General features: G+C 46.8%; 1 protein-coding gene across 16 annotated transcripts in view; it reads right to left on the bottom strand.

Annotated features, from left to right (window-relative positions):
• The window catches only part of lef1 (lymphoid enhancer-binding factor 1), a 54,760-nt gene that overhangs the window by 11,767 nt on the left and 20,678 nt on the right, over window positions 1-22,315 (bottom strand). For 5 of the 16 annotated variants that reach the window (XM_042318945.1, XM_042318941.1, XM_042318953.1 and 2 more), the window contains exons 4-9: window positions 13,719-13,851; window positions 8,264-8,384; window positions 7,472-7,591; window positions 6,118-6,292; window positions 4,835-4,942; window positions 1,395-1,443 (exon numbers count right to left, since the gene is read on the bottom strand). In XM_042318945.1, the coding sequence (XP_042174879.1) occupies window positions 1,395-1,443; window positions 4,835-4,942; window positions 6,118-6,292; window positions 7,472-7,591; window positions 8,264-8,384; window positions 13,719-13,851 (706 nt within the window). The remainder of the gene's footprint in view (window positions 1-1,394; window positions 1,444-4,834; window positions 4,943-6,117; window positions 6,293-7,471; window positions 7,592-8,263; window positions 8,385-13,718; window positions 13,852-22,315) is intronic. The other 11 variants (XM_042318951.1, XM_042318956.1, XM_042318949.1 and 8 more) reach the window with 5 other exon arrangements.

The following is a 22,315-nucleotide window of genomic DNA, read 5'->3' as shown; positions in this document are numbered from 1 at the left end:
GAGGGAGAGAAAGAGAGGGAGAGAAAAGAGGGAGAGAAAGAGAGGAAAAAGAGAGGGAGAGAAAGAGAGGGAGAGAAAGAGAGGAAAAGATAGGGAGAGAAAGAGAGAGGAGAAGAGAGGAAAAGAGAGGGAAGAAAGAGAGGGAGAGAGGAAAAGATAGGGAGAGGGAGAGAGAGGAAAAGAGAGGGAGAGACAGAGGAAGAAAAAGAGAGGGAGAGAGAGGGAGAGACAGAGGAAGGAAAAGAGAGGGAGAGAAAGAGAGGGAGAGAAAGAGAAGGAGAGAGGAAAAGAGAGGGAGAGAGAGGGAGAGACAGAGGAAGGAAAAGAGAGAGAGAGAGAGAAAGAGAGGAGAGAAAGAGAAGGAGGAAAAGAGAGGGGAGAGAGGGAGAGAGACAGGGAGAGAAAGAGAAGGAGGAAAAAAGAGAGTGGGAGAGAAAGGGAGGGCAAGAGAGGGAGAGACAGAGGGTGAGAGAGAGGGTGAGAGAGAGGGAGAGACAGAGGGAGGAAAAGAGAGGGAGGAAAAGAGAGGGAGGAAAAGAGGGAGAGACAGAGAGAAAGAGAAGGAGGAAAAGGGGAGAGTGGAAAAGAGAGGGAGAGAAAGAGAGAAAGAGAGGGAGGAAAAGAGAGGGAGAGAGAGGGAGAAAAAGAGGGAGAGAAAGAGAGGGAGAGAAAGAGAGGGAGAGAAAGAGAGGGAGAGAAAGAGAGGAAAAGAGAGGGAGAGAAAGAGAGGGAGAGAAATAGAGGAAAAGATAGGGAGAGAAAGAGAGGGAGAGAGGAAAAGAGAGGGAGAGACAGAGGAAGGAAAAGAGAGAAAGAGAAGGAGAGAGGAAAAGAGAGGGAGAGAGAGGGAGAGACAGAGGAAGGAAAAGAGAGAGAGAAAGAGAGGGAGAGAAAGAGAAGGAGGAAAAGAGAGAGGGAGAGAAAGAGAGGGCAAGAGAGGGAGAGAGAGGGAGAGAGACAGGGAGAGAAAGAGAAGGAGGAAAAGAGAGTGGGAGAGAAAGGGAGGGCAAGAGAGGGAGAGACAGAGGGTGAGAGAGAGGGTGAGAGAGAGGGAGAGACAGAGGGAGGAAAAGAGAGAGAAAGAGGGAGAGAAAGGGTTGGCGTGAGAAAAGAGGGGAGAGAGAGAGAGAGAGAGAGAGGGGGGAGAGAGGGAGAGAGAGAGAGGGGAGACAGAGGGAGAGAAAGAGAGAGATAGAGAGGGGGGACAGAGGGAGAGAAAGAGAGAGAGAGAGAGAGGGAGAGAGAGGGAGAGAAAGAGAGAGAGAGAAGAGAGAGGGAGAGAAAGAGAGAGAGATAGATAGGAAGAGAAAGAGAGGGAGAAAGAGGGAGAGAGAGAAAGAGTGAAATTGGGAAAAGGATAGGAAGAGATAGGAAAAGGGGGAGAGGTTGGTTACCTGCAGCCGGTTCCTGTATCTTCTCCCTCTTCCGCTTCTTCTTCTTTCCCTAGAAAATATCGAGGTGAACGCTTAAAGTGTGGCTCCAGCACTCACCCTCACTCCACCACGCTTAGTCCTGCTGCCGTTTGCCCTGTTCACTCATCCCCCGCCGGGCAGCCAACCAGCACTCCTCGCTCTCTGGGCCTGCAGCCAATCACCACGCTGGGATTGGTCAGAGGGGCTGACCATCTCTACTCCCTGCCTATGAGAGCTGGTTGTCTCCATCCTCTCCACACCTGACTTCAGTGTGCTCTCTAACAAACAGACATGTTTGGTAGGATCCATTCTAGAATGTTAGGTTTTGAACCCCACCCTTGCCTTCCAATCAGAGCAAGTAGCAAACTTGGCTGTCCTCTCCTCACCTGTATCAGTGTGTGCTCTCTAACAACCTATAATGAACAAAACGTCCATCACCATTCTTATATAAAGACTGAAAGTGTAGCAGCAGCAGCAGCGTATGTAGTCTTTTTCAGTCTCCTAACACCAAACATCAATATGTAATTAAAACATAAACATGTGGCTATATATTACTTGGGAGAGCTGGTCCTCGACTGATTACCATGGAGAGCATCAGTCAACCGCCCCTCCAGCGAGCGCTGATCACTGAGCTCCACTGTGAGTAAGTGTGTGTGGATTTATAGCTTATACCCAAATCCCCTAGGGAGGGGGACTATAGGTGGAGATAGCAGCATAACAGTCATTCTAGTCAAATATGAGCAGCACTTTGGTTTCCTGCTGCAAAGTCTACTAATCCACTTATTTATGATGAGCTAATCTGGGTTCCTCTCACACCGCTGTGGCAGACAGAGAGAGGAGAGGGGGGGGCAGGTGATGTGTACAGTAGTCTATGACAGAGTGTGTGTGTGTGTGTGTGTGTGTGTGTGTGTGTGTGTGTACAGTACTATGAAGGGCTTAGTTTATGTCGGAGGGGTGCTTGGTGTTAAGTGTCTATGAGACTCATAAGCTGTGTTCGAATACCCATAAAAACACACAGTATACTACATACTTAATGAGTATATACTACGTACTATATACTACTAGTTCATTTTAGAATACTGTAAACGAGCGGTATGCTTTCAGTTGAGCGTATTAGCGCTTCGCCTGTCTATCGGAAGTTGATGCTGTTGCTATGCAACCTCTTGCTAGCATGTTAGCATAACAAATTACTAGCTAGACATCTTACGATGTGTGTTCATAAATTCAATCGGGAGTGCCAGAGAGCGCTCTGTGCGTTCGTAAACTCAGAGCTTTGTCAGATTGTCCGTTCGTTAATTCAGAGCGTTTCGCACTCGGAGTGTTCAGATCGCACACTGGACGCTCTGCCAGGGAGTGGGTTGAGCTGAGCGTTCTGACCTCACAACGGCAGTCAAGCAACCAAGCTAACTGGCTAACCTGCTAGCTACTTCCTGACAAACATGAGAGAATAGCTCACTCTGACCATTTTACTCACCCTAGCAGAGCTGGTTAGGCTGTTTTCATGTTATCCAGAGCGTTGGTGACTAACTGTGCTGCTGACAACAATTTAATTATGCTTTTTTGCCGATGACGTTTACTGACACCGGCCATATTCAACGGGTGTTGAGCGTTCGTAAATTCAGTTATTCTACACTCTGGCACACTCAGACAAGAGTGCTCTGAAATCGGAAAAGATAGCCAGTCTATTGAGAACGCATACCGACTATACCACTTAGCTAAGCTAAGAATGCTGTGAATAATAAGTCAATAAAAGTTGGGTAGTTAATTAGATAGCATATAGTTAATATACTGGCAAGTTCAACATTGTATTAGTAGCCAACTAACGTTAGGTAGCTAGCTAACATACCTGTCCATACTGCTGCAATGATATGCTATGTGGTTCGTAAGGACAGCGTAGCTAACAAATTGTCAGCCAACATAACGTGTAAGGTAACTTATTTGAAAAGTCATTACTTTATTACATTGCTCAACATTTTCTTAACATTTGTCATAATTAGTTCAAGCAACCAATATGTATCCGCTCTCGTCTGACTTGGGCATATTTACCGACATTTTCTTCAAACCTGAAAATGTTGTGAAGCCACGCCAATTTCCTGAATCATTTCATTATGGGACCTAAGAGCACAGAAATAGTGTCAACTGCTTTCATACTCTGGCGGATTTAGTACGACATCCGGGAACTTTTGGCATACTAACCTCCATACTATGACCAATAAGCATACTACATACTCAATTTACGTCACAATAGTACGGTTAGAATAAGTATTCGAACGCAGGTATACGGTAGTAGAGGCCATCAGACACCAGGAGGTCATCCACTGCTTCCTGGCTTATTGCTTTAGCCTATCAGATCAGTCCTTTCAGATCTGTCAACACCAATGGAGTAAGGGCTAGAGACTAAAGTCTGTACTGCATTGTATTGTCCTGCCGTATGCTGTCCTGTCCTCTACTCCCTGTCCTGCAGTGTTTCCCCCAGCGTGGTGTGGTGGCGGCGGGGCGGCGGAGGCAGAAGGTGAGAGGTGCTGAGCGGGGCTGTCCAGAGAGAAGGCAGGTGAACACTACAAAGAGCCCCTGTGGTGGTGGAGTGAAAGTGAGTGCTGGAGCCACACTTTTTAACAACGGCAGGCGCTAGCATACAGTCACATACACACACACACACGGAACAGTCTCACACACACATATATGGAACAGACACACACACCTAGATGAACATGGCATATTACTAACATGACAGATGCCCTGACACACACACATCTTGGTGCTGTGCCATCTGAAATCACACAGTAATCTACTCGTCACTAAGTGTCTACGCTCTTGTTAGGGGCATCAACTCTGTTTACATATCCAAGGCTTCCTTGTTGATACGGAACATCAAAGACTGGCAGCACCATCCACAGGCCACTATTCTCAGTGTCGCATAATACTGAGTCTGATACTAGAGTCCTTTATGGTGGTAATAATAGCATAGCAAGTAGAGTGCTATGAATTACACATTAGGCTGTAGCATAGCAGCTAAAAATGGACACCATTATCATGGAAAAGGCTAATGTTTATTAGAATGTTGTAGCTAGCATTGTCTTTTGATTTTTAGAAATCTAACACAGAATACTGTTCTGAAATTCGTAAACAACATATAGCCTACATCAAAACTGAACAGGCCTGGGTTCAAAGAGCATTTTAAATCTTTTAAATACTTTAGCGGTGCTTGATCAACCTTGCCTGGATAAATATGACCAATGGAATAGCCCCAAAAGTGCAAACCCTGCTCATCTGGCACTCCAGGCAGACTCAAACACTCAAAAGTAATTGACAGATTTCAAATACTATTTGAACCCCGGTCAGAAAAATTCAATCCCAGTTGACAAAAATCCCACACACAAACACACCTCTCCGCTGCCAATCCGTTTCTATATGATACTTACATAATTATCTCTGGCGGACCAGCCTGGGTAGAGCTGCATGTGGAGCTGCCGTTCCTTGCGGGCTAATTCGTAATACTTAGCTTGCTCTTCTCTGGATAAAGCATGCCACTGATTCAGTACGAGAGAGAAAAAAGAAAAAACAGCACACAGTCAATTACTGGTCTGCACTTTCAAGTTCCCTCCAAAGATCCCTCCAAAGTTCCCTCCAAAGATCCCTCCAAAGTTCCCTCCAAAGTTCCCTCCAAAGACACGGGTGCTAGTGTTTTGCTACAGAAAAAAATCCTTGACAAAAATGTACAAAAATGCTTGGTAAAAAAAAATAGGGAATCATTTTTGTTTTTAAAGGGGGCGAACATGATGAAGAGATTAGCATATGGGAAGAGAGAGAAAGAGAGAGAGAGAGAAAAAATACTTTGATTTCATATCAAAACACTGGTTCCAATTTAGCGGCGCTTTTGCTTCAAACTATGTCAGCGGGCAATTACCAAACACAGGCCGCAAACAGAGCTTTGCTGTGGCTGGCTGGCTGGCCCAAACACCAGGGCTTTCTGTTAAGGCTTTCAACACGTTCTATCGGTCTCCTTCTCATTCACTTTCTTTCTTCTACTCCCAGTCTCAAAAGGAACATTATTTTGTCATTTCCAAACCACACTATTATTATCTACGGTAAGTTTAAAGAAAAAGCCCATTTGGTTGAATGTCCGCTAGTCAGTCAGGTAGAAAGTGGATCTGTCTGATGAGGGGAAGTAACAGGTTAGGACAAGGAGATGGTCATCGGGATTAGTCCCTTGAAGGACCTTGATGTGGAAGAGTTGAAGGAACATCTCAAACATAGAAAGAGAATCCAGAGAAAGGGCTTGGAACCTCTAACCAGTCCACCCATTATGACATCATTTGTTTTTGTATTTATTAGGGATCCTCATTAGCTGTTGCCAAGGCAGCAGCTTCTCTTCCTGGGGTCCAAACACACTAAGGCACTTACGTTACATACGAAACAAAAGAGAAACCAGTACATCATATAACATTATTACACTCTCCATGATTTGCATGGGGAGGTCCGTTCTATGGATTCTATTTGTATGATCTCGAAGCCCTCTAGCTGAACGAGAGATGCTGTCAGGTGGTTATGGTTAACACAGGAACACAAACGGTGTCTTATGGCCGTTTCCCTGGCACACATCATCACATTGTCACGGTTTCAGACCCGGGATTACAGAACAGGGGGTGGTTAACCGTTCCCCACCCCAGTCAGGGTGCTCTATCCTGGGTTCTCGCATACGTACCCTCCGTCCCAGGATCTGGTTGATGGCGGCGCTCTCCTTGAGCGTGCACTCTGCCACCACGTTGGCCCTCATCTCCTTCATGTACAGCATGAAGGCATTCAGCGGCTTCTTGATGTGGGGTCTCTTGGGCTCCTGCTCCTTCCTCTGATCCTGGTGCTGAGGCTTCCTGGCAAAACAATTGTCGAGAAAAGAACAAGGGAGCGAGGTAAAGAAGAAGAAGGGTACGGCGGCGGGGCTAAAACAAAGAGAGGCGGGCGGAGGAGGGGGGGAGGAGGGGGGGTTGCGACGGTGAAACTGGGCGCCTCCGGAGTGTGAGAACAAACGGCAAGGGGTCTGTTTCGCCTCAGCCAATTGGGAGCGAGGGTGTGTGCGTGCGAGGCGTTGCCGCCACGCCAGGAGTCTTTAATCATGTACAGTCATACAGTCTTGGAGCTTTCAAGCAGAGAGAGAGATTACTTCACCAGTAATGGCAACTAAACCTTCCCCCCCAGCACACACACTGCCAATCACTTAGTAGCTCTAGAGTCACAGGGCCTTGATGTGTGTCTGTGTGTGGTGTGTGTGTCTCTGTCTCTGTGTGTCTCTCCATTTCTGTGTGCATGTGTCTCTGTCTCTGTGTGTCTCTGTCTATGTGTGTGTGTGTGTGTGTGTGTGTGTGTGTGTGTGTGTGTGTGTGTGTGTGTGTGTGTGTGTGTGTGTGTGTGTGTGTCTCTCTGTCTGTTTCTGTGTGTGTGTTTGTGTCTCTCTGTGTGTGTGTGTGTGTGTGTCTCTGTCTCTGTGTGTCTCTCCGTTTCTGTGTGCGTGTGTCTCTGTCTATGTGTGTCTCTGTTTATGTGTGTGTGTGTGTGTGTGTGTGTGTGTGTGTGTGTGTGTGTGTGTGTGTGTGTGTGTGTCTCTCTCTGTCTCTGTGTGTCTCTCTGTGTTCTCTGTGTGTGTTTGTGTTGTGTGTGTGTGTGTGTGTGTGTGTGTGTGTGTGTGTGTGTGTGTGTGTGTCTCTGTTGGTATGCATGTTGTGATGCCAGAGGCCAAATGAAGCGTGGTGGGACCCTTATCAGCTCTGTGAGTCCCTTGTTGCTTATCTCCTCACATCAAGGTGATAGGAGAGAAGGGAGGCTGGACTGCTGAGTTGTTGGGACATGTGGTTGAGTGGCCAAATACCTGGAAGTATCCTGAACTCAATGTGCTGCTAATACCATGAGGAGTAGAATAGTGAGGTGTGTTTTGGTGGCAATGTGTGTTTTCAGCATAACAGTAGAGAGGGGCGTATGAGGGTTTGTTTGAGCCACCCACACTCTACTCACGGCTGGCCCTGTGTGAAGTGGACCCAGACAGGGCCACTGTTTGGGGGACTCACATGTGCATCAGGTCGTTGTCGTGCTGGGGCTCGTGTTTGACCTGGGGGTTGACGATGGCCGGGTGGGGGATCCCTGTGGCGTGGGGGCCTGGGGGACCCGGGACCATGTGGTGGGAGAACCTGGAACAAGAAGCCATGCAATAATTTTAGAACCTCGTCCTCTCTCTCTCCCCAACATACTCACACTAGGTGAAATACGAGTTAAAAGATATTCAAAGAAAACACAGGAGAGAAGTTTGAGAAAAACACAGTAGGGAAGCATCTGGGTCCAAAGCATCTCCTGTCTATACCAGGACTGTCCTGGCATGTACCAACCAGAGAAGGGGGAGGGAGAAATGAGAAGGAAAGAGAGATATGGGAATAAAGAATCCAGGGGAGGGAGGGGGAGGGAGGGAGGGAGAGAGAGAGAGAGAGAGAGAGAGAGAGAGAGAGAGAGAGAGAGAGAGAGAGGCCTCATACGGGAGCGACTAACATAGTGCAGCTCAGAGGGAGCCGCTGACACAGGGAGTCTTTTGAGCAGCTAAATAGACAGCTGAATATGCGGGAGCACGTATGGGGCTGTCTGTTGGACTGGTCTGTGGGACATGTGCTGGGCACAGGGAGAACCAGTGTGGTGAGGCCTCAGCACTGGTGAGACAGAGTCCAAGGTCTCTATTTCCCCTCTGTGTGCCTGTCTGTCTGTCTGGTCACCCTTCTCAATGGATCCACATGTACAGTACTGTATATAGTTGGTCTCAATCTTCCCTTGTTGGTTGGGTGGTTGTGTGTGTGTGTGTGTCATCCTAAACGTACCATCCCAGTGGGGGCGTGATCTGTCCCACTCCTCCAGGGGAGAGGGGGTAGAAGTTGGTCATGTCCGGCCCGGGGTGATGCCGCTGCATGCCTGTAGAGAGACAGGATGAGTGGTACTGTCCTGTATGAAAAGGAACAGAACATGCATTCAATGACCCGACCATGAAGATGACGCGTTGTCCCAACGTTGTTGAAATGTTGCTGTATTAGACACCATATTGTAAGTGTTTGGAGACTTGCTTGTTATTGATACTGTACATTATTGTTAGAACATTTAATGACCGTGAATGAGGGGTAACCACCCAGTATTATGTGTGTGTAACTCCCATCTTTTGAATGGTTTCTCCAGCATCTTTGAATAGTTTGATCCTGCATGTCACTGACATGATAAGGACATCTGTGCCATGCAGCATTGGAATTCAGTGTATGAATTGTACGTGTGTGTGCCAAGTGTATATTATTATAATAGATACAGAAAGGTTTACATTTGCCCCATGTGGCCCTCCAGTCCCTCTAGTCCCTCTAGTCCCCCCATGTAGCCCTCTTGTCCCTCTAGTCCCCCCATGTAGCATTCTAGTCCCCCATGTAGCCCTCTTGTCCCTCTAGTCCCCCCATGTAGCCCTCTTGTCCCTCTAGTCCCCCCCCATGTAGCATTCCCTCTAGTCCCCCATGTAGCCCTCTTGTCCCTCTAGTCCCCCCATGTAGCCCTCTTGTCCCTCTAGTCCCCCCATGTAGCCCTCTTGTCCCTCTAGTCCCCCCATGTAGCCCTCTTGTCCCTCTAGTCCCCCCATGTAGCCCTCTTGTCCCTCTAGTCCCCCCCATGTAGCCCTCTTGTCCCTCTAGTCCCCCCATGTAGCCCTCTTGTCCCTCTAGTCCCCCATGTAGCCCTCTTGTCCCTCTAGTCCCCCCATGTAGCATCCCTCTAGTCCCCCATGTAGCCCTCTTGTCCCTCTAGTCCCCCCCATGTAGCCCTCTAGTCCCTCTAGTCCCCCCCCATGTAGCCCTCTTGTCCCTCTAGTCCCCCCATGTAGCATTCTAGTCCCCCCCATGTAGCCCTCTTGTCCCTCTAGTCCCCCATGTAGCCCTCTTGTCCCTCTAGTCCCCCCCCATGTAGCCCTTTGTCCCTCTAGCCCCATGTAGCCCTCTTGTCCCTCTAGTCCCCCCATGTAGCCCTCTTGTCCCTCTAGTCCCCCCCATGTAGCCTCTCCCTCTAGTCCCCCCCCCATGTAGCCCTCTTGTCCCCCCATCTAGTCCCCCATGTAGCATTCTAGTCCCCCCATGTAGCCCTTCCCTCTAGTCCCCCCATGTAGCATTCTAGTCCCCCCCATGTCCCTTCTAGTCCCCCCATGTAGCCTTCTAGTCCCCCCATCTAGTCCCCCATGTAGCCCTCTAGTCCCCCCATCTAGTCCCCCCCCATGTAGCCTTGTCCCCCCCCCCCATGCAGCATTCTTGTCCCCCCCATGTAGCATAGTCCCCCCCATGTAGCCCTCTTGTCCCTCTAGTCCCCCCATGTAGCCCTCTTGTCCCTCTAGTCCCCCCATGTAGCCCTCTTGTCCCTCTAGTCCCCCCATGTAGCCTTGTCCCTCTAGTCCCCCCATGTAGCCCTCTTGTCCCTCTAGTCCCCCCCATGTAGCCCTCTAGTCCCTCCAGTCAGAGTGTTCATTAAGGCCAGTCTCTCTCTGTGCTTCTTGTAATGTTCCCTACAGAGAGCATTCACTGGGGCCCTGCCCTGTCACTGGATCCTTAACACAGCTAAGCTCTCCCTCTCTTCATCAACGCTAGGCCTCTTGGGCTTCAAGGTCAAGGGCTCTCAGCCTCCCTCAGCTTGTTGTAGAGGCTGGCGAGAAGTTAAACTGGGATGGAAGGAGGGAGAGAGGGAGGAGGGGGAGGGTGAAGGAAATGAAGGTAAATGGATCTGTCAGACTGGGAGCTATGGTCAAGGGAGTGCTGTGTAGGCCCGTGTAGAAGGCCCTACAGTGACACACACACACACACACATAGAAGAGGAAGAAGGCAAACGCCTCCAGATTAACACCATCTCCGAATCCCAGATGGATCCATGCTTCCCCCCCTTCCCTCCACCCCCCCTTTCTTCTCAGGCTGCAGTCTGTAGGGGTCTAACTCCCTCGGAGCGGCAGAGAGAGGAGGCTTATCTCCAAAGCCACTGTGGCAACGCTGGATTCCAGCACCCCCAGCCCACTTATTCACCACCCCAGTCTCAGGGTGCTCTGTAGGGCACTAAGGAGGGAGGGAAGGAAGGGGAGGGAGCGTGAGAGAGAAGAATGGGGGATGTAAGGAAGGGTAAGGAGCAAGGGGCGGAGGGAAAGTGAGAAGGTAGTGAAGGATAGGATAGTCAGGAGGGAAGGGAGAGAGTGAGGGAGAGATAGAGATGGAGTGAGGGGAGCTCAGTGTTAACACGGTCACTCAAGGCACTAAAAAGGTGCGTATTTACTCGCTCACGTTCTCATCAACATCCTTCCCACCATTTTACCCTGATAGCCTTGCTTCTGAATGATTTTCATAACCTTATCCACGTGTAGACATAACGTGTATTTCAAAATATGATCTCGTATTAAACTATTATATTATAAGTGTTACATTTTTTCATTGTAAATTACAATGTGAAGTCTGAAGTCTGTTCAAAGGGCTCCGGAGTTTGACTTTCGATCCAACGTTACCGCCCGGCACATATTAGAGCTTATTAGGACCCATAATGAGAACATCCATGATTTCTTAAATAATTAACGAGAAGATCAAAGTCCTGATCCAGCTATGGAGTGCAGCGGGCCGATTGGCTGATGAAAATGAGAGCGAGAGAGCGAGTGAGCAAGAGAACAAGAAGGCAAAAGTGTGATAGAAAGAGAGAGAGAGAGATGGATAGAGACTACCCTCTCTGCTTCCTACATTTCTTTAGCTCTTTTACAGTATCTAGACCTGGAAAGGCCAGGGGACTTCATTTACAGCTAATTCATCTAGCACATCTCTTCTACATGGACCAGTCCAGGCTATGGGAGTGTGTGGATCGATTCAGACTCAGATCTCCTCCAGCGGTTTCTTCATATAACTCCATCCTGTGCTATGTTTTATCATCAACTCTCATACTCAATCCCTGGGGACTACTCAGACCAAAATGTATGAGGACTGTAAACGAGGACCAAAACGTTAAAAAAACAGAGCCCTATGGAATGCATTACTGTAAAGAAATCCTGTAGCTACAAGGGAAGTGAATGACTTTCCTATTCAGTTGTCCTGCTGTGTACAGGTACATAAGATCACTACGATGTCTGGATGGAGCTGGTGTTTGGCGGCCATATTGGATTATTTACTCAACTGCCCCGTCATCACACATCGCATCCTGTCTGGTCTGCCTCCTGCTTTTAAGTAGGGGGCGGTGCGTGGCAGCCGGAAGGAAGAGGGGAGGGGAGCGCATATGGAGTGCCGGGGCCAGACCAGTACAAGACCTATGAACCTCTGCCAAAGTCTCACCCTGACTGTGCCTGGGCTTTCCAACTGCCTTTATGCTCTAGCGCCTTTCAGGGGTTTTACTGTGACGTTTTTACCCAGACAGTCAGTCTGTCAGGGGTTTTACTGTGAGGTTTTTACCCAGACAGTCAGTCTGTCAGGGGTTTTACTGTGACGTTTTTACCCAGACAGACAGTCTGTCAGGGGTTTTACTGTGAGGTTTTTACCCAGACAGACAGTCTGTCAGGGGTTTTACTGTGAGGTTTTTACCCAGACAGACAGTCTGTCAGGGGTTTTACTGTGACGTTTTTACCCAGACAGACAGTCTGTCAGGGGTTTTACTGTGATGTTTTTACCCAGACAGACAGGGAAATAGTATTATATAGGGTGACAAATGGAGGGGTAAAAAAGAGAGTAGAGAAAGACAGAGAAGAACGATAGAGAAGAAAGAAAAGGGTTTTCAGCAGTGCAGTGTGGTAAATCCCCGACAGCCTTGTCTGTCTGAGGAGCTCTGCTTCATTCAGGTAGGTGGGAAGATGCGCTACGCTGTGTGGAGGAATGTGTTCTAGTTTTCTTTCTCTGAGACAGAACGCCGCCCAACCACCTTGTGTAGGTGGCTGGGTGAACTTATATGTTGCATTTCCCTCTGAGGAACAGCTTTGGCTTCATGCCTCTTTGTGGAGATGGGTAGTGATGAATACGGTGTGATGTGAAAATCTTTACTACACTGAACAAAATATAAAAAACGTGCAACAATTTCAACAATTTTACTGAGTTACAGTTCATATTAGGAAAATCTGTCAATTGAAATAGATTCTATGGATTTCACATGACTGGGACTACAGAAATGCATTTGTTGGTCACAGATACCTTTAAAAAAAAAGGTAGGGTGTGGATCAGAAAGCTAGTCAGTACTAGTGTGACCACCATTTGCCTCATGGCTGTGCGAAATTGCTGGATATTGACGGGAACTGGAGCATCCCAAACATGTTCAATAGGTGACATATCTGGTGAGTATGCAGTATTCTATCTTCCATGGAAGAACTGGGACATTTTCAGCTTCCAGAAATTGTGTACAGATCCTTGCGACATGGGGCCGTGCATTATCATGCTGAAACATGGCGGCGGATGAATGGCACGACAATGGGCCTCAGGATCTCGTCACGGTATCTCTGCATTCAAAATGCCATCGATAAAATGCTGTGTTAATTGTACGTAGCTTATGCCTGTCCCTTCCATAACCCCACGGGGAACACCATGGGGAACACATGTTGACGTCAGCAAACAGCTCGCCCACATGACGCCATCTGCCCGGTACAGACGAACCGGGATTCATCTGTGAAGAGCACACTTCTCCAGCGCGCCAGTGGCCATCACAGGTGAGCATTTTGCCCACTGAAGTCGGTTACGACGCAGAACTGCATGAGCTTCTACGAGACAGTTTGTGACTATTCTTCGTTGTGCAAACCCACAGTTCTATCAGCCATCCGGGTGGCTGGTCTCAGACGATCCCGCAGGTGAAGAAGCCGGATGTGGAGGTCCTGGGGTGGCGTGGTTACATGGGGTCTGCGGTTGTGAGGCCGGTTGGACGTACTGACAAATTCTCTAAAACGATGTTGGAGGTGTCTTATGGTAGAGAAATGGACATTGAATTCTCTGGCAACAGCACTGGTGGACATTCCTGCAGTCAGCATGCAAATTGCACGCTCCCTCAAAACATGAGACATCTGTGGCATCGTGTTGTGTGACACAACTGCACGTTTTAGAGTGGCCTTTGAATGACCCCAGCACAAGGTGTGTAATGATCATGCAGTTTCTTCTTGAACTTCTTGATATGCCACACCTGTCAGGTGGATGGATTATCTTGGCAAAAGAGAAATGCTCACTAACAGGGATGTAAACAAATTTGTGTACAAAATGTGTCTCCTTTGTGTTACCAAGGTTAACAATGTCCACTGCTTTAGTCATTTGAGGGGAGGGGGGCATTACCTACCTTGTTTGGGGTTGACGTCCTGGGGGTGGTGTCCAGAGTGGGGTCCGGGGGCGAAATGTTCGTCGCTGTACGTGATGAGGGGGGTGAGCGGATGGACCGCATGGGACGGCTGTACCACCGGAACCTTATTGGACTGGAAGGGAGAGAGAGACACAATGAGAGAGGCAGAACACATTCAACAAGGAATTACATGACCTTTCCTCATTTCAGTTAGCAGCTAGCATTTACAGAGTTTTACAGGGTAAAATCAAGTCCCGGCCCTCTCTCAAATGACAAGGGTACGGCCGTTTGGTGATTTGTGTAGCCCACACACACACACACACACACACACAAACAAAGGATCTGGTAAGATGAAAGGGGTGGTGCAGTCACAATTTTCCTGTTTTTAATTATATTTCCACACCATGAGGTCGAAATAAGACTCTGAAATTGTGAAAATGCTCTTTTAGTGTAACAGATTTTGGAAATGTAAACCCCCCTGGAATTTCAGCCTGTTCAGGTAGCATGGAGTTTCTGGCCAACGGCATAACATCACAATCTGATCTGATTATTCTGACCAATGACCAGTCATCTTTTATTTGCATATGTATCCTCCTACTTTGAAGGGGTAACTGCGGTAGGCTCTAGAGTCTCTAAACGATCTTATCTGACAATCAGGGTTGTGTATGTAAATATATTTAAATTTGTATCAACACACCCATACGATCAGACTGAGCATTTCAATGGCAAAAGGAGGCTCAGGGAAATAAATTATTACAAATATATTTTGCTCAAGTGGCATGGAGTTATTTTCCTGAAATAAACAGTGATTTATTAAAAATAATATTAAAAAAAGACTGCATGGGGGCTTTAATGGCACAGTAAAAAATAAAACACCTTCCCGCAAGGGAGGTCTCAATGTACTCCCCTTCCAGCCTTTCCCCAACACCTCAAAACTTTGTTTAGCCTTGGTCAGTGAGTACTGCCCCTATTTTCTGCCTAAGGGCAGAGGGGGTTGGAAAGAAGGGGGAGAGTGAAAGAGAAAGCCCCACAGGGTAGCGTTAGAGCAGAGGTCTTAGCAGTGAGATCAAAGGCAGTCATTAGCCGGTGAATAAGAGGAGTTCATTACAGAGCCAGAGCCGGAGGAAGGAGGAGCGAAGGAGGGATGAGCGATGGAGGAGGGGTGATGAGAGGGCAAGAGAAAGAGGGAAGGATGACAGGACACGGAAGGAGGACGAGAAAGAGAAAGAACATGTTTCCCGTGCCAAAAACGCCCCTTGAATTGAAAGAGAAGGACAAGAAAGGGAAGGAGAGAGAGAATGAGAGAGAGGACGAGAGAGAGATCTCATAGAGGCGTCTGCAGTAGAACCAAAAGGCAGGGTTAATCACGTCAGCAGTGGTCTGGCCACAGCACCCAATTCCCTACCACCCCCCAGCCTTAGGCTGACTCACAGAGGCCTGCACCCCCCACAGAGGCCTGCCCCTCCAACTCAGGCAGCCCCCTAGCCGCTTACACGCTCCAACAGCACTGAACACATGGTACTGCTTAGCCATGCTAAATCTACTACTCACAATCAGAGCACCCAGCACTGACCCTGGACCTGATTGACTTGTAGAGCCGAAACAGAAACAGCATTTCTAAAGGATATACGGATTTGTCTGAAAAAACGATCAATCAATTCCGGTGTGTATGAGAATGATGGGAGCGAAGGACATTTTGACTACACCCAATATTGCCCAACATATAACAAATGCAATCCCTAAACAAACAAACATATATATATATATATATATATATATATATATACAGTTAAAGTTGGAAGTTTACATACACTTAGGTTGGAGTCATTAAAACTCGTTTTTCAACCACTCCACAAATTTCTTGTTAACAAATTATAGTTTTGGCAAGTCGGTTAGCACATCTACTTTGTGCATGACACAAGTAATTTTTCCAACAATTGTTTACAGACAGATTATTCCACTTATAATTCACTGTATCACAATTTGACATACACTAAGTTGACTGAATTTTACATACACTAAGTTGACTGTGCCTTTAAACAGCTTGGAAAATTCCAGAAAATGATGTCATGGCTTTAGAAGCTTCTGATAGGCAAATTGACATAATTTGAGTCAATTGGAGGTGTACCTGTGGATGTATTTCAAGGCCTACCTTCAAACCCAGTGCCTCTTTGCTTGACATCATGGGAAAATCTAAAGAAATTAGCCAAAGACCTCAGAAAAAAATTGTAGACCTCCACAAGTCTAGTTCATCCTTGGGAGCAATTTCCAAATGCCTGAAGGTACCATGTTCATCTGTACAAACAATAGTACGCAGGTTTAAACACCATAGAACCACGCAGCCGTCATACCGCTCTGGAAGGAGACACGTTGTGGCAAAATGGCTTAAGGACAACAAAGTCAAGGTATTGGAGTGGCCATCACAAAGCTCTGACCTCAATTCTTTTGAAAAATGTGTGGGCAGAACTGAAAAAGCATGTGCGAGTAAGTAGGCCTACAAAACCTGACTCAGTTACACCTGCTCTGCCAGGAGGAATGGGCCAAATTTCACCCCACTTATTGTGGGAAGCTTGGGGAAGGCTACCCGAAACGTTTGTCCCAAGTTAAACAATTTAAAGACAATGCTACCAAATACTAATTGAGTGTATGTAAACTTCTGGCACACTAGGAATGTGATGAAAGAAATAAAGGCTGAAATAAATCATTCACTCTACTATTATTCTGACACTTCACATCCTTAAAATAAAGTGGTGATGCTAACTGACCTAAAACAGGGAATTTTTACTTGGATTAAATGTCAGGAATTGTGAAAAACTGAGTTTAAATGTATTTGGCTAAGGTGTATGTAAACCTACGACTTCAACTGTGTATATATATATAAACAAACACCACTAGGTAACTTTCATTGGCTTGATTTGCAGCGAGGCGATTCGTGCTAAGGTGACATTCTCAGCATGCTAATTTGTGGCAGAGCCACGACTCCCCCTGGAATTTCCTGTGTTGCCGGACCGGACCCCTCACAGACTAGCACCAAACTACCACCTCTCCCCCTACCCCCTCTGGGAATGTCCTAACCAGGGGTTTAGCAGTAGGGTGGGGTGGATCTCAGATATGCACACCTTACTAAAATGGAGTTCATGCGTGTCAGATTCCGAAGCCTGGTTAAGCATCAAGACCCCCAGGTCTCCAGCCCTCTCTCTTTTGCTCTCTCTCACACACACACACACACACACACACACACACACACACACACACACACACACACACACACACAACATATCAAGTACGTTTGGCTTGACCATCTCTTACGTAATGTTGGATCCTGCCTCAAAATAGTCCAACATTTTCAGAACTAATTTGCATAGTAATGAAAAACACCCCAAAAAAGGGGTTCTGATCAAAAATAGAGTGAGTATCAACTACAAAAAATTCTCAATCCAACTTCAAACAAAATTAGCTCACTCATAGCAACTAATTAGTCCCTAAACCCTGTCTCTAAAGTCCTGACGTCTCAAGCCCAGGAAAACCCAGGTCAGCCAGGGTCAAAGGTCAGGGGATAATCTGTGTGTTGGAATAGCTTTAATGGCACTTTATCCCACCAGGATGAGGACCGAAGAGGACTCCCAAATAGAGGGCCTGAATTGGGCCTGGAGCAGCCAGAGACATGCCTGTACTAGCTGGGGCTAAAATTATACCATCCTCACCCCTCTTCTCTTAATTGTTACGCCTTTCAGCTCACATTTGCTTCCCTGCGGGAACGAGATAAGAACCTGGATGGAGGATTTTCATTTAAGCTCTCCAGTCTTCGGGTTCTCTTTCCGACAGACGGAGAGAGAGTGAGGATGGAGAGAGAGTGAGGATGGAAAGAGAGTGTGAGAGAGAGAGAGGGAGAGAGAAAGAGAGAGGATCCTAAACCATATAAATGAGACAATTTAACAAGCATGCAGTCATTGATGCAGGTACACACACAAACCCGTGCACACACTTCCCCCTATATCTCCAGCTCCATCCTATGGCAGAAAAACCAACACGGCCCGCTTGCTGACGGACTCTCTGGCACCTGAGAAAGCTGAGGAGCTTTTGAAATGCCCTTGCCTCCACCATATTGGAGAAGACCTCTTTTGTGCTCTCCCAGTTGCAGCTGTCACAGCCCATTTCTCTCAACTTCTTAATAAACTGTGCCTCCATTGTGTGCTGTCCTTAAGGCTAAATCCACCAGGGGAAACCTGGGGGCTTCTGTGACCGACACAGCTTTTACTGAATCTAGGAGGCACATATGCATCCTCTACCTAAACCATAGCTCTACTACCAGCCAGTACCATCCTCTACCTAAACCATAGCACCACTACTAGCCAGCACCATCCTCTACCTAAACCATAGCACCACTACTAGCCACTAGCCAGCACCATCCTCTAACTAACCCATAGCTCCACTACTAGTCACTAGCCAGCACCATCCACCAAGATGTCTGTATACAGATGCCAAAATAAAATGCTAAATTGTCACAATATTAAATGGACACAGAGAGTTTTGGGGGACTTGACTTGCACAAGGAGAAGGAAGGGGTATTTCTGTTCGCCCAGAAAACAAGTCATTGGAGGTAACCGGGTACAACTGAAGGAGCTGCCATTTTAAAACTTTAATAGTTCAGGTGGTTTCTTATGGACTAGCCGCACCTTCCTTCCTTTAAACCACTCCCTGCTTCATGCCAAGTTTACAAAGAATACACTTTTTTTAATATACTTTTGTACTACACAGTTAGAGGAAGTGGTTGCACAGCTCTGACTTGACCACGACCATTGAGGGTCATGCAATGTCGCCGCGATTTGATCTCCCCTTCTTGTCCCCCGGGACGATGGCTCAAACTGTGGCGGCAGCGGTCTTTTTTAACGACAGGGAAGAAATAGGCTTAGGTTCTCTTTTCTATTCATATTTCACACACGGAGACAGACAGAGGGCACGGATTTGGAAATAAACGTTCCATTTGAGAATTTTATAACCGGGCTTGGCCGGACCTTTTCAAGCGGCCTCAGATGTGGTTTGAAAAGAAATTCATTGCGCGGAACTGGAGCTGGCAGAGAGCCACGGTGTTTGAGAGGAGAAACCCTAGCGCCAACTCTTTGCTTTGTAACAGAACAGGGAGGCTCAATGCCTTGGCGTGCTGCTCTCTCTCTCTGTGTGTGTCTGTGTGTGTGTGTGTGTGTGTGTGTGTGTGTGTGTGTGTGTGTGTGTGTGTGTGTGTGTGTGTGTGTGTGTGTGTGTGTGTGTGTGTGTGTGTGTGTGTGTGTGTGTGTGTGTGTGTCAAAAATGGGGGGTGCTGCTTGGGTAAACGCAACTGGTGTCTTGTGTGAAGAAGGTTGGATGGAGGTTAGATGGATGGGTGGTCAGATACAACCCAGTTCATTTCCTGGGTGACCCCACTGTTGTTAGATTTAAGGTTGTATTCCACACAGAGTCAGGATCTAGTATAGGTACCATTGTGAGGGAGCGTAGTCATTCTGCTGGTACAGATCAGTGTGTTCGTGCACGCAAGTGCATATTTGTGTGTGTGTGTGTGTGTGTGTGTGTGTATGTGTGTATACCTGCATGGATATACAGAAGTCCCATCTAAATTTGATCAGTTTCTCATACAGGAAAATAATCCTGCAGCAACAGGAAATGTGAATTATTATGTGGATTATAATTAAATGGTCATTTTTGTAGGGGTTGATACATTTTCAGTATGTATGCAGTGGTCACTAGGCAACACAGCCACAAAGTCCTAGAATCTGATTTGAAAGCTAACCTTAAGCACACTGCTAACCCAAATGCCTAACACTGATATCGCCACCCCTTCCCTTGCATTGTGTACAGCGCTAGTTGACAGTTGGCTAACATTGTCGTACAGTCTCAGATGGGAAGGGATTCTCCACCCCCCCACCACCTCTCCTTCCCCCACTGCCTGCTTGGCACCCCCCCCCCACTTGCCTTTTGTGCTCCACTCAATTATCCATCGTCTGCTGAGTGAGGGGGGAAGGAAAACTAAAAAAAGGGGAAGTTTATAATAATCGCTTCCCACTTCTGTAATTTATATGCAATGAGGACTCAGCGTGCCCGTAGCTACAATCAAGTGTGTGTCGGAACCACGTGGGGTGTTTCCACAAACCATGGAGGATGGAGAGACTAAAGTAGCAGATTCCCATGATTCCCCATGCTGCTAAATCCGTTGACTGAAAAGCCCTTCCTCAGCTCCTTGCTGTTCTGTTATGCAGCCAGGGCCCTTAACAGCCACACCTGAAAATACACACTGTTACTGATTGAGTCCGGTCACGTACTCTGGGAGGGAGGGAGGGAGGGAGGGAGGGAGGGGGAGGGAGGGAGGGAGGGAGGGAGGCAGGGAGGCAGGGGAGAGAGAGAGAGGCATAGACAGAGAGAGAGAGAGAGAGAGAGAGAGAGAGAAACAGAGGCATAGACAGAGAGAGAGAGAGAGACAGAGGCATAGACAGAGAGAGAGAGAGAGAGAGAGAGAGAGGCAGAGAGAGAGGCAGAGTGAGAGAGAGAGAGAGAGAGGCAGAGAGAGAGAGAGGCAGAGAGAGAGAGAGAGAGAGAAATATATGTGACCTGTTGCCACAAGAACAAACACCATTGTAAATACACACACAGAAAGAGACAGACAGACAGACAGACAGACAGACAGACAGACAGACAGACAGACAGACAGACAGACAGACAGACAGACAGACAGACAGACAGACAGACAGACAGATCAAAGGTATAACCACAGACAACAGAATGTGTTGGCACCCTCAGAGGGTCAGAAGATACCGGAAGCATCCCGTTTTTCAGGGGGAAAGCAGAGAAGAGGTGAAGCCTGAAAACCAGATGCTTCCGGTTTCGTCTGAGCCCGCTCAGACCTTTCTTTTACACCTGCTACGTTAGGTTAATGTTCTGGTTAGCTTGACGATTACTCTTCTTGGCCGGTTCACACACATATTCCCGCTGCGTTATCCTGATGTCTGTATCACTGCACACCTGCTTGACCACACGTGACCTTTTGGTCTGTGTTTCAGGCAGGACTGTTTGATGACAAGCTACACACAATCTGTCTATGAGTCAGTCAGCACATACTAGCATGTTAGAGGACAATCAATGTAAATACACACAGTATACAGGAAAATCTCAGTGTACATACAGTACAGAGGAAAATCTCAGTGTACATACAGTACAGAGGAAAATCACAGTGTACATACAGTACAGAGGAAAATCACAGTGTACATACAGTACAGAGGAAAATCACAGTGTATACATACAGTACAGAGGAAAATCACAGTGTACATACAGTACAGAGGAAAATCACAGTGTGACATACAGTGAGGATACATACAGTACAGAGGAGTGTAAACAGTACAGAGTACAGTGTACATACAGTACAGAGGAAAATCACAGTGTACATACAGTACAGAGGAAAATCACAGTGTACAGAGGAAAATACAGTGTACAGTACAGAGGAAAATCACAGAGTACAGAGGAAAATCACAGTGTACATACAGTACAGAGGAAAATCACAGTGTATACATACAGTACAGAGGAAAATCACAGTGTACAGACAGTACAGAGGAAAATCACAGTGTATACATACAGTACAGAGGAAAATCACAGTGTACTACAGTACAAATCACAGTGTATACATACAGTACAGAGGAAAATCACATGTGTATACATACAGTACAAGGAAAATCACAGTGTATACATACAGTACAGAGGAAAATCACAGTGTATACATACAGTACAGAGGAAAATCACAGTGTATACATACAGTACAGAGGAAAATCACAGTGTACATACAGTACAGAGGAAAATCACAGTGTATACATACAGTACAGAGGAAAATCACAGTGTACATACAGTACAGAGGAAAATCACAGTGTATACATACAGTACAGAGGAAAATCACAGTGTATACATACAGTACAGAGGAAAATCACAGTGTACATACAGTACAGAGGAAAATCACAGTGTACATACAGTACAGAGGAAAATCACAGTGTATACATACAGTACAGAGGAAAATCACAGTGTACATACAGTACAGAGGAAAATCACAGTGTATACATACAGTACAGAGGAAAATCACAGTGTACATACAGTACAGAGGAAAATCACAGTGTATACATACAGTACAGAGGAAAATCACAGTGTACATACAGTACAGTCACAGAGTACAGAAAAATCACAGTGTACACATACAGTACAGTCACAGTGTAGTACAGAGGAAAATCACAGTGTATACATACAGTACAGAGGAAAATCACAGTGTACATACAGTACAGAGGAAAATCACAGTGTATACATACAGTACAGAGGAAAATCACAGTGTACATACAGTACAGAGGAAAATCACAGTGTATACATACAGTACAGAGGAAAATCACAGTGTACATACAGTACAGAGGAAAATCACAGTGTACATACAGTACATTAATGTAGACCAGATCGTTATGACACTTCAGCCTCTACTGAAATTATATCAGTCTTTCTCAGCTGAGAGAGAATTCATCTGAAAGTAAAGAATGGGGAGACCAACCAAGACGAGAGCAAAACCAGCCCAGATCCTGCCT

This window comes from Oncorhynchus tshawytscha, unplaced genomic scaffold (genome assembly GCF_018296145.1).
Source record: "Oncorhynchus tshawytscha isolate Ot180627B unplaced genomic scaffold, Otsh_v2.0 Un_contig_5990_pilon_pilon, whole genome shotgun sequence".
NCBI classification, from domain to species: Eukaryota; Metazoa; Chordata; class Actinopteri; order Salmoniformes; family Salmonidae; genus Oncorhynchus; species Oncorhynchus tshawytscha.
The sequence above is the reverse complement of the archived record's forward strand: the minus strand, read 5'-3'. Positions and strand labels throughout refer to the sequence as shown.